The sequence below is a fragment of the Podarcis gaigeae genome (assembly GCF_964106915.1).
Source record: "Podarcis gaigeae genome assembly, chromosome: 3".
Classification (NCBI taxonomy): domain Eukaryota; kingdom Metazoa; phylum Chordata; class Lepidosauria; order Squamata; family Lacertidae; genus Podarcis; species Podarcis gaigeae.
This window is the reverse complement of record NC_139680.1, coordinates 57,527,765-57,543,510: the sequence shown is the minus strand read 5'-3', so window position 1 is coordinate 57,543,510 and position 15,746 is coordinate 57,527,765. Positions and strand designations below refer to the sequence as shown.

The 15,746-nt window shown below is 42.2% G+C and overlaps 1 protein-coding gene across 19 annotated transcripts in view; it reads left to right on the top strand.

Annotated features, from left to right (window-relative positions):
• PTPRK (protein tyrosine phosphatase receptor type K) overlaps positions 1-15,746 on the top strand; it is a 328,240-nt gene that overhangs the window by 118,461 nt on the left and 194,033 nt on the right. For all 19 annotated transcript variants that reach the window (XM_083731041.1, XM_083731039.1, XM_083731036.1 and 16 more), the window contains exon 3: positions 5,058-5,329. In XM_083731041.1, coding sequence (XP_083587167.1) covers positions 5,058-5,329 — 272 coding nt within the window. The remainder of the gene's footprint in view (positions 1-5,057; positions 5,330-15,746) is intronic.

Here is a 15,746-nt window from a genome sequence, read left to right as displayed (position 1 = left end):
CGCACACAAACCCCCGCACCCCCTTCCCTGCCTCACCCAACCCTGGGATTGCAGAAGTGGGGTTCTATGATCATCACTGGGCCAGCTTATTATTATGATTTTGTACCCCGCCCATCTGAAAGGATTGCCCCAGCCACTCTTCTATCATATAAAAATATAAAACCATAAAAAGCTTCCCTATAAATGTATCCACTTCATTTTTCTCTCTTCTCTTCTCTTCTCTTCTCTTCTCTTCTCTTCTCTTCTCTTCTCTTGGCAAAGCAGATAGCAAGGCCACTTGGAAGGAGGTGATCAACCATGCAATGTGTGACACCAGCCCTTCTGGCTTTCTAAGAGAGTGGAAGGATTTTTCTGAACTAATTGCTATGGTTTTGCTTCCTTTGAAGTGGCTCCTGCAATCTATAGTACCACCTACAGCAGGGATGGGGACCTTCCTCAGCCTAAGGGACCACTTATGCCAGTACAGCTGTATTGCGGCAACACTGGGTGTTGAAATTTTGCACCCCTAACAATTTTGCACCTGGGGCCACCACCCCTATGACCCCCTTCCACACTGTGCCACTGGCCAGAGGGAAAAGTGGCCAGAATAATCAATAGAGCTTTTATCTTTGTACAATGACGTTTGAGAAATCAGAGAATTAACCTGCAGTGGTATTCTCCAGGTTTATGTCAACATCTGCTGCTGATGTCAGCTTTCGAGGCCTGAGTTGTGAACAAACCTGGGCTTAGCATCAGAGTTTGCTTGGAAACAGACAAACCACAAGTGCTGCATCACAAGTCATGCTTAGCTAGGTTTGGTGGTTTGTTGCTCCCAGCTCAACATAGGAAGCAGTGAAATGGGAGTGATTCAGCAACATGCACTAGCCTATTGATTGTTCACAGTAAGCCATGGTTGTGATGCGCAAATGTGACTGTCACTTCTCTTTCTTATCAACTATATAGTGGCCATTTCTTGCCCTGGCAGCTGTGATTAATAGCTAAGAAAAGCGTTCAAAATACAGTCGTACCTTGGTTCTCATTTGACTCCCAAAATGGTTCAAAAACCAAGGTGCGGCTTCCAATTGGCTGCAGCTCCTGCAGCCAGTTGGAAGCCATGAAAGTTGCATCGGACGTTTGGCTTCTGAAAATTTTTTGCAAACTGGAACACTCACTTCCGGGTTTGCGGTGTTCGGGAGCTGATTTGTTTGACAACTAAGGCGTTCGACTCCAAGGTACGACTGTAGTTGTTTGGGGCTAACACAGTGCTATCAAACAAAACTTAAAAGGGCAGTCCTTTTGGTGCGGTGATTTTATTTTTGAAGGGCATAATAATATTAACATGCAGGTGGCAGGATTGTTTTTTCTACTAATTTAGTTTTGCAAACGGGTGAAGTGTTTTGGTTTTTGGTTTTGGGGGTTTTTTTAAGGAAGCCAGAATAGAGAGAAGTGAACAAAGCACAATCTTTGATGCTACAGTGGTACCTCTGGATACGAATGGGATCTGTTCTGGAGCTCCATTCGCATCCTGAAGCGAACGCAACCCGCGTCTGCGGGTCGCAATTCGCCACTTCCGCGCATGCGTGTGACGTCATTTTGACTGCGCATGCGCGAGCGGCGAAACCCGGAAGTAACATGTTCCGCTACTTCTGGGTTGCTGTGGAGTGCAACCCGAAAGTGCTCAACCTGAAGCAACTTTAACCCGAGGTATGACTGTATAACCATTTTTATAACTTTTTAAAAGATATTCCATTTTACCGTTGCATTGTTTTTAGTGGAAATCCTTTTTAATATACCAATTTCTTTATATTGGCAGGAAGAATAATGAAACTTATGCTACAATAGTCACAAATAGGAGCCCTGGCCCACCTTTAAGAATTCCTTTTGGACTAATTAGAGCGTGTTCTTCTGTTCATTCTGGGCTGCTTGCCTGCTTTGGTCTTGTTGCTTGCCTTAGGGCCAAGGTAGATGCTATCTGGGCAAAGGTGTGGTCCAATGCAAATACATGCCTGAATCTCTTTTTGGGCTCACTTCCAGTTTTGTAGTCTGGATGAGATGGAAATACATTCAGGGTAGGGATGGGGCAGAAGATTCTGAAAGAGGAGCTTACCTGTTTCATTTTTCTTATCAGCCAATTTTTCTCTTGAGAGCTTGGTGGCATAAAGAAGTCTTTGTTTACCTGAAGCTTAAAAGAGATGGTGCCAATTTCACCTCTCTAGGAATGGAGCTCCATAAACTGGGTGCTGTAATTGCCAAGGTTCTAGCCAAATCTGCTTCTGAAATGGTGAAACGCATAGCAAAACTTCCAATATTCAACACAGCAGATGAACAGGATCATACGGGAGGAGGCAGTTCCAAACTATTCAGGGTTTTGTAGTTAAAAAAACAGCAACCAGGAACTTACTGGAAGCCTTTGCACATGGCAGCAGAATACTGCTATTACAGTGGTACCTCTGGTTACGAACTTAATTCGTTCTGGACCTCTGTTCTTAACCTGAAACCGTTCTTAACCTGAGGTACCACTTTAGCTAATAGGGCCTCCCGCTGCCGCTGCGTGATTTCTGTTCTCATCCTGAGGTAAAATTCTTAACCTGAGGTACTACTTCTGGGTTAGTGTAGTCTGTAGCCTGAAGTGTTTGTAACCCGAGGTACCACTTTAGTCCTATAGCATTTTCACCCCATCAAAAATATAACTATATTGGATGTTGCCACATTTCCCATAAGCTGAAATTTCCATAGGTAGCCTCACATACATAAAGTTAACCCAATCAGAGTGTGTGTGACAGTGGCCAGATCTGCTTTTCCTATGAAAGATCATAGCTGTAGCACATGACTGGGAAATTTGGGGGAAAGAACCTAAAAAGTTGCCTTATAGTGAGCCAGACCAAAGGTCAATCTTGGTCCATACTGATTGGTCTCAGCTCTCCATGGTCTCAGAACGAAGTCTTTCCCATCCCTACCTAGAAATAATAGAATCATAGAGATGGAAGGGACCCTGAGGATTATCTAGTCCAACCCCCTGCAATGCAGGAATATGTAGCTGTCCAGGGACAAAACCTGCAACCTTGGCATTATCAGCACCATGTTCTAGCCAACTGAGCTGTTTGAGTCAGGGATTGAATTTTTGCACGCAACTCATGTAACATACCACGGAACACTGGCCCTTCCCTGGGCTGTCAACTGATCCAAAAAATTGTCATAGCAGATTGATAGATTCATTGAATAAATGTGAAATTGTTAAAAAAAAAGTTATTATATAGCACCCTTAATATAAAGATTTCAGGGCTATTAACAATAGAATCCAATAGAATAACCGCATACAATACAATTAAAAAAAATGTTGACCCCATGTACTAAGCCCTTTGAGCTATACATCAGTGAAATGCTGGGGCATTTGAATTCAGGTGACCTGCAGTTTAAGTGCACCTGAACATGCGAGCTCTCCGAAATCTGCATAATGAACCTCCCTTCTAAATCTGCATAATGAATCTCCCATCTAATAGATTCAGTACCCTAGGTGAAGGATACCTATGAAAAATAATTGCGGGTTCTCTGAGTTCAGGCACTTCCCAATGAGCAGGTATGTGGGGATTGGGCCGAAATGTGTCACCCATTGAACATATGTGACTCACTCTGCTGACCTCTTTCTGCTCATCAATATAAGCATTTGAGGACAGCAATGTCCATGCAACTACTGAGTCCATAAAATATTATAGTCCGTGTGCTATGTACCTTATAGAAATTATGCCAGACACTCCTAATAAAGTTCTCTGATCCATCACTGATCGTAACTGCCAATAATTATAAATGTAAATATACTTGTGTCAGTTTATTCCCAGATTTAAGAAGCAAACTGGAAAAAAAATAAGTTGGCTAGCAGCCAGTGTAGTCTTCCCATTTTTTAAAAAAAACAACACACATCACTTCAGTGGTTACTGTCTAGTTAATCAAATGTAAATGTAAACTGGACTCTTGAACTTTAGCTGCTTTTTCTTTACAAAATATTTTGTTTTGTTTTGTTTCAATAGATGCACAAGTAAAATATAATTGCATGTCAGTAATAACTTTTTAGAGGTGTTTTTGAATCTGCAAAGCATTACTGTCTGTGTTATTAGACACTAACTTTAGCAATGCTGAATTGCTTGGAAAGGCAATTAAAAGGTTTGTACACAAACAAAATAAATGTTGATTTTTCTGTCACATACTGACCTATTTTTTATTTTCATTGAGCAATAACCTTTCAGCAATCTATCCTGCATTACCTCAAGTGCATTTTCAAGAGTAGTTAATAAAGATCTCTAGAAAGCTAGTTGGCATGCAGAATAGCCTCATTGCATATAAATGTAGATAAATGGTTTCAAAGGTTTAAGTGTCAGTAATCTATTATAAACATTTTCTTAAAAGCCAAAACAGCCAAAGACTGAGCTTTGCTGTATTTCTTTTGGCATCATGCTTATGAAGAAGGGCCAGTTCCTCCAGTAAGACAAAGATGGCTAACTGTTACTTACTCACAGGCCTGCCGATGTCAGCATAGTTGAACATCTGGCCATTGGCCATGCTGGTTGGGGTTTAGACAGGGCTTTAGACAAGAGCCCCTTCCAGCCCTACCAGGAAGCCCTGAGGATTGAATCTAGGAACTTCTGCGCTGTCACTGAACTAGTCTTTTGCTCCTATGGATCTTGGGAAGTCTTATGTGAATGGTATAAGAGATTTTTCATGAGCCCCTTTCTCCCATTATAAAATCACTAATATAAGCTTCTATATAAATGCACTGATGTAAATTTCGGAACTCCAGCTATCAGATGCTGATGGCATCTGATCAGTCTCTGTGGAGGAAGAATGCTAAATTCTTTATCCACCAAAGCTCATGACCTCCTTTTCCCTTGACACCTCCTCCTAATTTCCCCAAATGCAAGGCCTTGTGAACATTAGGGGTGCCTGTATAGAAACCACTTGTAGTAAATTGTGCCAAGAGATCATGGTGCATGACCAAAAAGTGGACAAACCTTGTGAAAGCAGGAACCACTTCCTTTTCCTGAATGTCTGGACTTCATTAACTCTTTTCTTCCTCCTCTTCTCAGGGTCGTACATGATAGTGGATTCTTCACACCACAGCCATGGAGAGAAGGCTCGACTTCAGCTTCCTACTATGAAAGAGAATGACACACACTGTGTTGATTTCAGCTACCTTTTGTACAGCAAGAAAGGGGTGAGCCCTGGAACTCTGAACATATTGGTTAGGGTAAACAAGGGCCCCCTGGCAAATCCCATTTGGAATGTGACCGGCTCCACAGGCAAAGACTGGCTACGGGCAGAACTGGCCGTCAGCACCTTTTGGCCCAATGAATACCAGGTAAACCCTTAATACAATTGCTTTCTGCTTGAAGGATTGCTAATTCTTAAAGGGGGTTATACTGTGACTTTCATCAAAGTGGAAAAACTGCAAGGCAGTATCTTGAAACGTGTTGCATTTCTCTATTGAGGAGGAAAAGGAGAAATGGGGAAAGTGGACTTTAGAGGCATAACACACACCCAGCCTGAGAGCTGGCTTTGAGAAGATGCTCCCTTGCTCCTCAGTACCCAGACATGTTGTGTCTGGCCAATTATTATTTACCTGGTTTCCTAGTAGGCAGCATTCTGGTGCATCTAATTTTAAGCACCCAGCCTCTTCATGTAAGGAATCTGTGATACTGTGCCTTAACTATCCCTTCTCCTATTTCACCCGGTGTTGCTACTCTACACAGACACAACAGATTTTCTGTGTCTTTCTTCCAACACTGTGGCCAGAGTGGCCTTCTCCATTCTAATCTTATAAGCCACCCATCTCTTTGTTCTCTTCTGCTATTATTATCATCAGGGATCTGAGTATCCTACACTGCAGAAACATTCAGTGCCAAGAGAACACAAACTGAATTCCAATAACAGCTGACACCCACATTACAACTCTGTCCCCCCTCCTCCCTCTCTCACACACATGGTTCCACCCTCCATTTTATCCTTGCAACAACTCTGTGCAGTAAGTTAAACAGGGATGGTGCTGACCCAAGGCCAATTGGTAAGCTTAATGGCTAAATGTGGGTTTGAACCCAGGTTTTCTAGGTCCCAGTCCAGCACTCTAACTACTGCCCCACAAAGGTGTATAACAGATAGCCTCCTCTCTATTTTCAAGAGGGGACATTTGAAATCAGAGAGGCAGGGAGGAGGACAGAATAGGAGATATTTCCCCCTCTTCCAGCTGTTTCTTATAGATGAGTGTGTTTATCTTTCTGTGTGCATGTGTGTGCATGCACGCACACACACAGTGTCTATAAGTGAATATCTGTCCCACAGTTTTCCTCCTTGTGAAATTCGCAGGACCCTTGAACCATATGAATTAACATTTTCATTTCATTCATGTAAAGCTCCTGGGATCCCATCTTCTTAAAGTGGTTTGCATTTCTACATGGTGTGTTCTTGGTACCGTGTTAAGTAGTAGGCAGGAGCTGTGGATAGGAAACAATACAGTTAATGATAAGTAAAAGTGTTCTCAAGTAGAGACGTGAGGATGGAAGTTCTTAGTCACCCAGATGTTATACTAATAGTCAGTGTGTTTGTTTTCTGGGGGGACACAGCTGTATGCATACCCCTAAACATTTTGTGAATCTTCGTTCTTTTGTCCATTTACTGTTTTTATTTTTATCGATTTGAAGTATAAAATGGTGATTTTCTTGAATAAAAATGAAAGTACCTCTAAACATTTTTTCTGAAAAAAGTCTTTTATAAATGTAAATATATGAAATCAACCCTTGCTACACCCTGCCGGACTTTTGATTGCTAAGCCAGAAGGTGGTGGGGCACATTCCCCCTCCTCATTTTTCACTTTCCCCGTCCCATTCGTTTAATAGGAGTGAAGAGAACTATACCAGCCCCAAGACTGTTATAGGTTTTATCCCATGTTGGGGAAGTGAAAGTTCGCTGGATCTTGCAAATGCTATGCTGATCTTAGTCCCATTGTTTTTGTCAGTTACTATGCTTTGTACTTTTGTGTTTCTATATTGTAAACCATCCTGTGATCCTCGGATGGAGGGCAATGTAGATATTTAATAAACAGAATCATGGAATTGTAGAGTTGGAAGGGACCCTGAAGGAAGCTGTGCTACACAAGAGCTCTCCTTCCTCTATCCCTTGCCATTTGAGGCTTTGTTTAAACACACACAGCAATGTGAATACTAAGGGAAAATTAAATCTCCTCCATTTCTCCCCATCAAAAGAGGAGGAGGTTGGAAGCTCTTGTTTACACAAGCTCTCTATTATAGTCAGTTGTATCTCATTTTAAATGCCATCTAATGGAGTGTAGTTGGAAGCTGTATAATCTTGTACAATTTCATGAGTGGAGAGAGCCCGTCAGTGTGAATTGTTTTCTCTGTCTTTGAACACTGAGCCTTTTTTGTGTGTGTGTTTCCTTTTGTAAGGGCTTTCTTTAAGGGCACGAGGGCAACACAGCTGCTTAAAAAGCACTGATTTCTGTGTGCACATTTCCCCCCCAATCCTAGTTTTAATGTTGCGTTACAACTAAAGAGCATGGCATGAATGTCTCCTTTGTTCAGCTGCAATTCTCTGTGACAATGCTCCAGTTCAGTAACTCTGCTGGCTGCATGTTCGCCCCTGTAGAGAGTTTAGCAAACACTAGCTGAATGCCACACGCATTTTAAGATGGGATTGACAGCCGTGAATTTTCTTTTCAAGAGCTGTGCTGTAATGCATAACACAGGCCCAAGTCATACATACATGTTCCATGTTATAGAGCCTTGGGTAAATAAAGCACACATACAAATATGTGCATGCATACTATCCTTTAAATTAATCCCAAGGAAGGTATATAATTGCACAGGTAAGCCAGGCCCCCATGCAGGCAGGGAGGATGTGAGATTGTGACTACCACCAAGGTTATGCTGTCATTTCCCTCTGAATGTTCCTCTGAATGATTAACTCAAGTAATAGAATGTTTAACTTGTAGCTGGTATGTGACTGCCAGGAGGGGAAAAAAGAGGAAAACATTTTAATTTTATTTGTGTGTGTGTGTGTGTGCTCACGCGCTTGGAAATAATTGCTTTGAAATTGGCACATATGTGAATGCCTTGTAATCATCTGGCAGTGTTTGCTTTTATCAGCATCACTTAATAGGCATTGATCCTGCTGGGAAAGATTGAAGTGAGTTCTGGGAATTTGCTGCCCCACTTGGGCATAGTGGAGTTTGGTATGCCTGTCCTTGGAAGCCGATGACTCAGAGTGTGAGGTGGCAGCCTGTGTAGTGTTGAGAGACGAATAAGGCAGCTAGATTTAATCTTTGTTTAATTTATTAGCACCACAGATTCTCAGCTATCAGATGAGGGTCAGGTCTCTCTTCATAAAAAAGAACAGAGGTATTGTCCAGTGTGAGGCATGCCAGCTTATTTAGATGGGGCTTTAGTCCATCTATTCAACTTGAGAACACTAAACATAAGATCAGGCCAGTGGTCTGTCGAGTCCAGATCCTGGTCTCACAGTAGCCAACCAGATGCTTGATGGAAGCAGGATCTGAGCTGCTCCAGCCTCTGGAATTGAGAAGCATACCTTCTCGACCATAGAGACAGACCATAAGGCATCATGGCTAATAGGTAGCCATTGATCGCCTTTTTGTCCTTAATTTTTTCTAATTCCCCCTCTAAAGCCATCCAAGTTGGTGATCATCACTGCCTCGCATGGGAGCAAATCCTGTAGTTTAACTGTGTACTCTATCAACAGCCTTATTCTCCATGAATTTGTATAATCCTCTTTTTAAACCATCTAGGCTGGTGGCCACCACTGCCTGCAGTGGGAGCAAGTTCCATAGTTTAACCATGTGTTGCATGAAGCAGTACTTTCTTCTGTCTGTCTGTCCTGAATCCTCTACCATTGAGCTTCGTTGGCAGTCCTTGAGCTCCAGTGTTCTGAGAGAGGGAGGAAACCTTTGTGCTGAAATAGCATGATGATGCTGGAGTGGCATGAAGATCTCTGTAAAAGTTAAATTGTGTGCTCGGTTTATATGATTCTCCACCACCACCTTCCTTGGTTGAATTGGGTTTCCATTGTGCTGTTTTAGTGCTGCTGTCCCTGGCTGAATGGAGGAACCATGTCAGCAGTACGAGTACTCTACCCTGAGGACTTGAGAGTGGTGTTATGGCATGCGGGGGGGGGGGGAATGGACTAGAACATTAATCAAAATGTAAAAAAACCAACACAAATGATAACTGATTAAAATGTCTCCACACTGTTTAATCTCACCACCAAGTCTATACAAGTCAGGTGTGAGAAATTCATGTAGCATTTTAAGAATATGTAAACCACTTTGAGGTTTGTTTGTTTGTTTGTTTGTTTGTTTGTTTGTTTTTCAGGCTTGTTGTTTTTAAACAATCAAGTGGTATATGACTCTTATACTCTTATTATATATGAAATAAATGAATAAAATAAGGTGCTGAAAAAGGCTTAAGTTCCATAGCAACTCTTTGACTCACCTCTCTCATCAGTAGGCTTCAGCTTACGCATGGTGCAGTCAGGAGAATGTGCTTGGTAGACGTTAAAAGAGAGAGAGCAGTGCTAGATAGGAAAAGGGTTGTCTGTCTGATATATTGAAGCAACCAATTCACTGTTTTATAGGTTAAGGCCTGCACTGTGAATTATTCTCGGGGGGGGGGGGGGAGAGTTGATTGGACTTGAGTGCCAATGTAACTTGATTCCAGCAAACTCATTAGTGAGTTTATAAAACTTCAACAACACCATTGTCACTTTGATGATTTTTGGTCTCAAACAATGTCATAAACTACGTCTACGCCCATAGTAGTATCTTGTTTCACTCCATTCTTAATGGAACACACACACACACACACACACACACACACACACTCTCTTACACTTCTCCAATTTTTAAAAAGATGTTCTCTAGCCATAAGATGAAAGAAAGCATGTAAAATGTGTTTCGCTAGGCAAAACTGATTGCAAAAATGTGTGCAGTAGGATCAGTGTGCATCAAAGTGCCAGCTATTTTTCATGAGCAAAAAATGAAAAAACAACGCCCCTAAATGCAAACTGATGTGGAAAACTTGGACTTAAGATTCGAAAAATGAGACACTTAGAGAAACTGAAGTTGACACATTCATCAATCCCTTCTTGCAGCCCAGACCCTTGTCAACTGGATCCTTGTCTTCTTTGGAGGTCCAGACTCAGGTTTAGTGCCAAGGAACTAAACTAAGAATCAGAGAAAGTCCCCAATGTCAATTTCACTTCTGCCACGAACACACTGGGTAGCCTTAAATAAATCACATGCCTTGTTAGCCTTGGGGTTGCATCCAAAGTAGTGCTAAGTAAGTCTCCTGCCTGCCTAAGGATTTCCTTTTCCTCCACTATGTATTCCCATATCTGATCTGAGGCTTCCTGGTACAGATTTGAAGGGTACAGGGAGAGTTGGGGGGGGGGGTAAGTTCCACTCCACAAGGAAAAATCCTTGCAGCAATGGGATGTGTCAGTTCGATACCACCCTTGGCACCCCATCTTCAGAATATGCAAGATAATGCTAACCTGCTTTACAAGGAAGTTGTGAAGCAAAGTAGTGAATGTGAAACACATTCAAGAGACATTTTGAAGTGCTATATAAATGCTAAATATAATAATAAATGCTCTCAAGGAATTCCCTGTCCCCAATCCATATATTTATGTTGAGGTCAGAAATGGGGAGAGAATGACCTTACATTTTCTCCAAAGATCTTTTAACAAGTACTTCGTTGCCTCTGGAAGAGTTGCACAGCAACTACCAAGCAGTGTCTTTCTTTTCAAAATGCAACACAAGTGGTTTTATTTCCAAGTTCCTTGTCAATCATTTGGTCTCTTTTGGCCCCTTTTCGAAAATAACCCATCTGCAGCATATTGAGTCCATGCTGTTTTGTAGTCCTCTCTTTGCTTTTGCAAATGAGGTGGCTCTGAACAGAGGGGCCTTCATTCATAAGGTCACCTTTTCGTGAACTTCTTCCATGAGGGATTTTATCCATTTGAAAGGATCAATAAACAAAAAAGTTTTGACACGTTTAGCATTCCAATGCAGAGTGGCTAGAGATAAGCAAATATTAATAATGACGGAATGCACTTGATTGCGGAGAAGATTATGATTTTCAGTGACAAATTCCTGTTTGTTCATTAAAAAAAACAACAACTTTCATGTGTTGATATATTGTGCCACATCCACTGACACCTCAAAGCAATTCATCCGTTTAATTATGATGTAGAATGGAGCAGGGCTTTGTGAAACTGCAATAGTCAGCCGTGAGCTCAGATTGTGCTCTCTTTTCCAATTAAACAGGGGGGTGGGGAATCAGTCCACATAGGTGGGGAACCAGTCCACATAGCCAAATGCAGCCCTGGAATTCTCCCCAAGCCATGCCACTTCCTCAGTTGGCAACACCTCTCTCTCCAGGCCACACCCTTCATTGACCCTGATCCTCACCTTCAAGTGCTTTTGCGGGGCTGGAATGTGTCCTCGAACTAGGGCAATGCCTCTTGCCTGTCTAGATGGCGATGGGTATGGGGGGAAGATGTAGAAATATTTGACTTTTACATTGCCTGGAATGTAGCCTACTGTGCGAAAGTAAGAGTCCACTCTGGCCATACCCCCAGAAAGTCAGAATCTAGGGAATATGGCCTTTGGATCAACAAAGGTCCTCCCTGCTATAAAAGACTGCAACTACTTGAGATTTTCCCATTTTTGCATCTGAAGACAAATAGTTTGTTTTGAACTGAATCATAACATCAGGCGATCTATGATCAAATTTCCCCTAAAGTCATTCCCCCCTCCAAAAAAGCCAACACAGCTATGGGAGGAAGAGCTGCTGGGGGATGCAAGAGCAATATTTCCTAATTGAAATCTTCTTATTTGCTCTAGGCAGGGGGAGATGCAGATTACATATTGTTCCTGTACATTGCCTGCTCCAATTGAAATATGTGATACGGACTAGAAAATGAACCGATTCCAAAACAATAGGTTTGATCTAGTGGGGAGGGCCATAGGTGTGTAGTAGAGCATCTGCCATGGATGCAGATGATCCCAGGTAGGACCAGGAGACACACTTGTTGGAAATCCTGGACCCACGCTGCCAGTCAGCATAGGCAGTCCTGCACTAGATGGACCAGTCGTCAGACTCAGGATCATAGTAGGAAGCAGTTTCCTATGTTACAAAGTTTTTGTTTCCATAAACAGTAGGAGTTTTCCATTCATGAAAGGGGGTCCATCCATAAGCAAAGGTGCCTTTCATTCATAGAACAAACCGTTAGTGATCGTGCTGACCATTAAGGTCAGGAATGGCATCATTTTGTACTGCTGTGTATTTAAATTGCCCGAAACATATGCCTCAACACTTTAGTGAATGCCCTGATTTTGCAATTGACTGCTCAAGAGAATGGCATGCATTACATCGCTCCAGTTTTCTGGTTATTGTGACATGATTCCAACATCTCTGAATGCCGTACCGCAAATTGGGAACACAAATAAATACTGCTCGTAAAACATTTTATGTGCTATTGGAAAGGCTACTGCCATATATGGATTTTCATCGTTTGGGGGCTACACAAAAATGTTGGCTCTGTAAATGGAAAAAATAAAGGGGGGAAATGTGACACAAAAATATGGCACATACAGTTAGCCTGACGCTTGCTCTTTGTGCAAGGCAGATGTATCAGTTCTGGGACTGCAGCAGAACACTTGAAAGCATATACAGTGGTGCCCTGCAAGACGAACGCCTCGCAAGACGAAAAACCCGCTAGACGAAAGGGTTTTCCGTTTTGGAGGCGCTTCGCAAAACAAATTTCCCTATGGGCTTGCTTCGCAAGAAGAAAGCCCATAGGGAAATCTCCGGGGACCTCTTTTAAATGCTAGCGGTGGGGAGCAAAGCCTTTCCCCCCCCTCCGGCCTTCAGAAGAGGTCCAGGAAGGCCGGCGGGGGACGAAAGGCTTTGCTCCCCACCGCCAGCATTTTAAAAGCAGTCCGGGATAGCAGGAAAGTGCTTCCCGCTATCCCGGATGGCTTTTGAAGGCAGGCGGGGGGGGGGGGAGCAAAGACTTTTGCCCCCCGCCGGCCTTCAGAAGAGGTCGGGGGACAGACTGTCCCCGGACCTGGTCTGAAGGAGGTTTCCATAGGAACGCATTAATTGATTTTTAATGCATTCCTATGGGAAACCGTGCTTCGCAAGACGAAAAACTCGCAAGACGAAAAGACTTGCGGAACGAATTAATTTCGTCTTGCGAGGCATCACTGTAATTATCTGAAATGATAACAAGAACTATTAGTTTTGCAATTGAGGTTGTCCAAAGGAGGCTAGTCTGATTTTTATCCTTTTAAGATGATGTTACACTGCTATTTAAGGAAAAGTTCAAACTCCAAGAAGGAAGCTTGTCCACTAAAAATTTTGTTTCATTTGCAATATTCACAGGACTGTTTGCAATTATATTGACCTTGGGTGGTTTAAAAAAAAAGTGTGTGTAATCAAAGACAATTGAATTCATACTAAAGACAATCAAAGACAATTGAATTCACACTAAAGAAGAAATTGTTTATTAATGGAAAGCATCCAACTAAGACTAACTCAGAGAAGACCCAATGTTTCCCTCTTCACCTAGCCTACAAAAAGACCACTTGTTTGGTAAGTTTAAAATGGTTTACTTACAAATTGTTCAAAGGTCAGATTCATGTGCTTTTTCATACATCATTCAGAAAAAGTTGCACAGGCAGTACAGTAAAACTTGTCTTAGTTACAATGTGGTGAAAGATCTTAAATTATTAGTAGAGGAACTGAAGAATGGCTTATGAGAGCCATGAGGTCTGAGCTGGAGCGACCAGTTCAAACTTCTTTACACACTGAGCTTATCAGTTAGGCTGGAGGTTGAACAATAGGCTTGATTACCATTTCCTCCCAACATGAGCTAAGCCCAGCAGGACAGTTCACTCTATGCTATTAATTCTTTAGTGCATTAATTAAACTTAAGCATGTTAGTTATATGAGGCTGGTTATCCCACACATATTAGATCACAGTAATGTTTTCTATGGGTGCTATCAGGTAGTGGTTTAGTCTGTCCTTCTTGGTTTTCCCCAGGTGCTTTCAGACAATATTGTAGTGCTTCCCACATTTTTTTGTTCCTTAGTATTGGAAAGTGGTAGCTTTAGATTCAGAAACATACAAAATGAATGCTAAAAATCATATATATAAGAATGCCATGCAAATGTGACTGCCATTTAATATAACTATAGCTTATGATTTTAAAGCCGTTGATTGGGGTGTATATAACTCTAAAACTATTCAAGAATGGAACTGTTACTTTTCTACTCTGTTACATAACCCTGATATGGCACAATTTGATAGTGTTCTGTAAACTGCAAGGATCAGCTGGGTCTACTTCTTCAATAGTCTCACTGCATAATCCTTTAAAAACCCGTGAACCACATGGTCCTCAGTGTTTGAAACTCCCATTGTTGTAGGCACATTTTGTGGCAAGGAATTTCATTAGCAGGAGCAGTTTCTGAGCTCTGGGTGCAGTGCTGTGCCTAAGATTTCAGATTAAAACTGCAGAGTGGAAGGAAAGGAGGACCTTTTCCAGCTACTCTCTGAAACTAGAGAAGAGACCTTCTTAATAATATTAGCAGGGTGGGCAGGGGAAGGACTAGACCATGTGAAAAATGAAGCTAATATTTTAGCTACAGTTTATTCATTTCCAGGCTTGTATTCTTGTTATTTTGAAAAGCGCACCTAGACATTCCATTGTAGTGCCCATAACCTAGGCTTAAGGTGCCATTTAACTCCTAGCTTTCACATCTCAGTTTCTAACATTGATGGTCCTTTAACTTCCCAATTGTTAAGATGGAATTGATTAATTTCTGATAGCTATCTATAGCCAAAGTAGGGCAAGTTTGTAGAGCAATAGGCTGAAGAGCAGCAAACACATCATTGGCATCCTCGGACTGTACACTGTCCTTCTATCTTCCTCTGGCGCTAAATCAAGGCTTGGTGGGCTCCATGTCATCCATTTGTTCTCTGTGTCCTTGAGGAATATTGCCAAGGGATGTACAAAGTTGCTGCAGTGTGGCAGGATTTGCCTGACACATTAAAGGTCTTTGGGCGCATCCCTAACTGTGTAACTAATTACCCTGCTGCTCAGATGTGAGCAGCTTCCAGGTTTCTCTCTGGGTGCACTCATTCATTCGATCAGCTCTCACAGGCCAGTTAATTACCTGCAGCTGTGTCCTGAGATCAAACAGTCCTAACAGGTCAAGCGCAAGCTGTGTTGCTTGCTGCCTCTTTAGAAAAGATACAAGGAGCAGTCGTATCACCAGATGCACAGTGCCTGCCCAATCTGTTTTGCTGCTTATTGTATTATTGGAATCATTTATTTTGATTCTGTTGACATAGCCAACTTCAACCTGAGATGGATTAAAAGATCAGAAGGGCTGAGGCTCTTTAGATGAAACCCTTCATAGATGCGCTCCAAGGGTGCTTTTCTAGGGTGTGATCCCACAGCACAATGTGAGCATGAAAGTGTGATTTTCTCTAACCCAATCACTGTCCTTTCTCTTTGAGGATAGACAGTAACCTTGCAGTTGGCCCTACTCATGGGTCATTTCATTTGCTGACATTCTTAAGCAGCTGGAGATCACACCACAGGGGAAGAACTGCAACTCCATCTGGCCTTAACTTTATGTCATGACATTTTATGGATAACTGACTGTTTCATCAGGTGC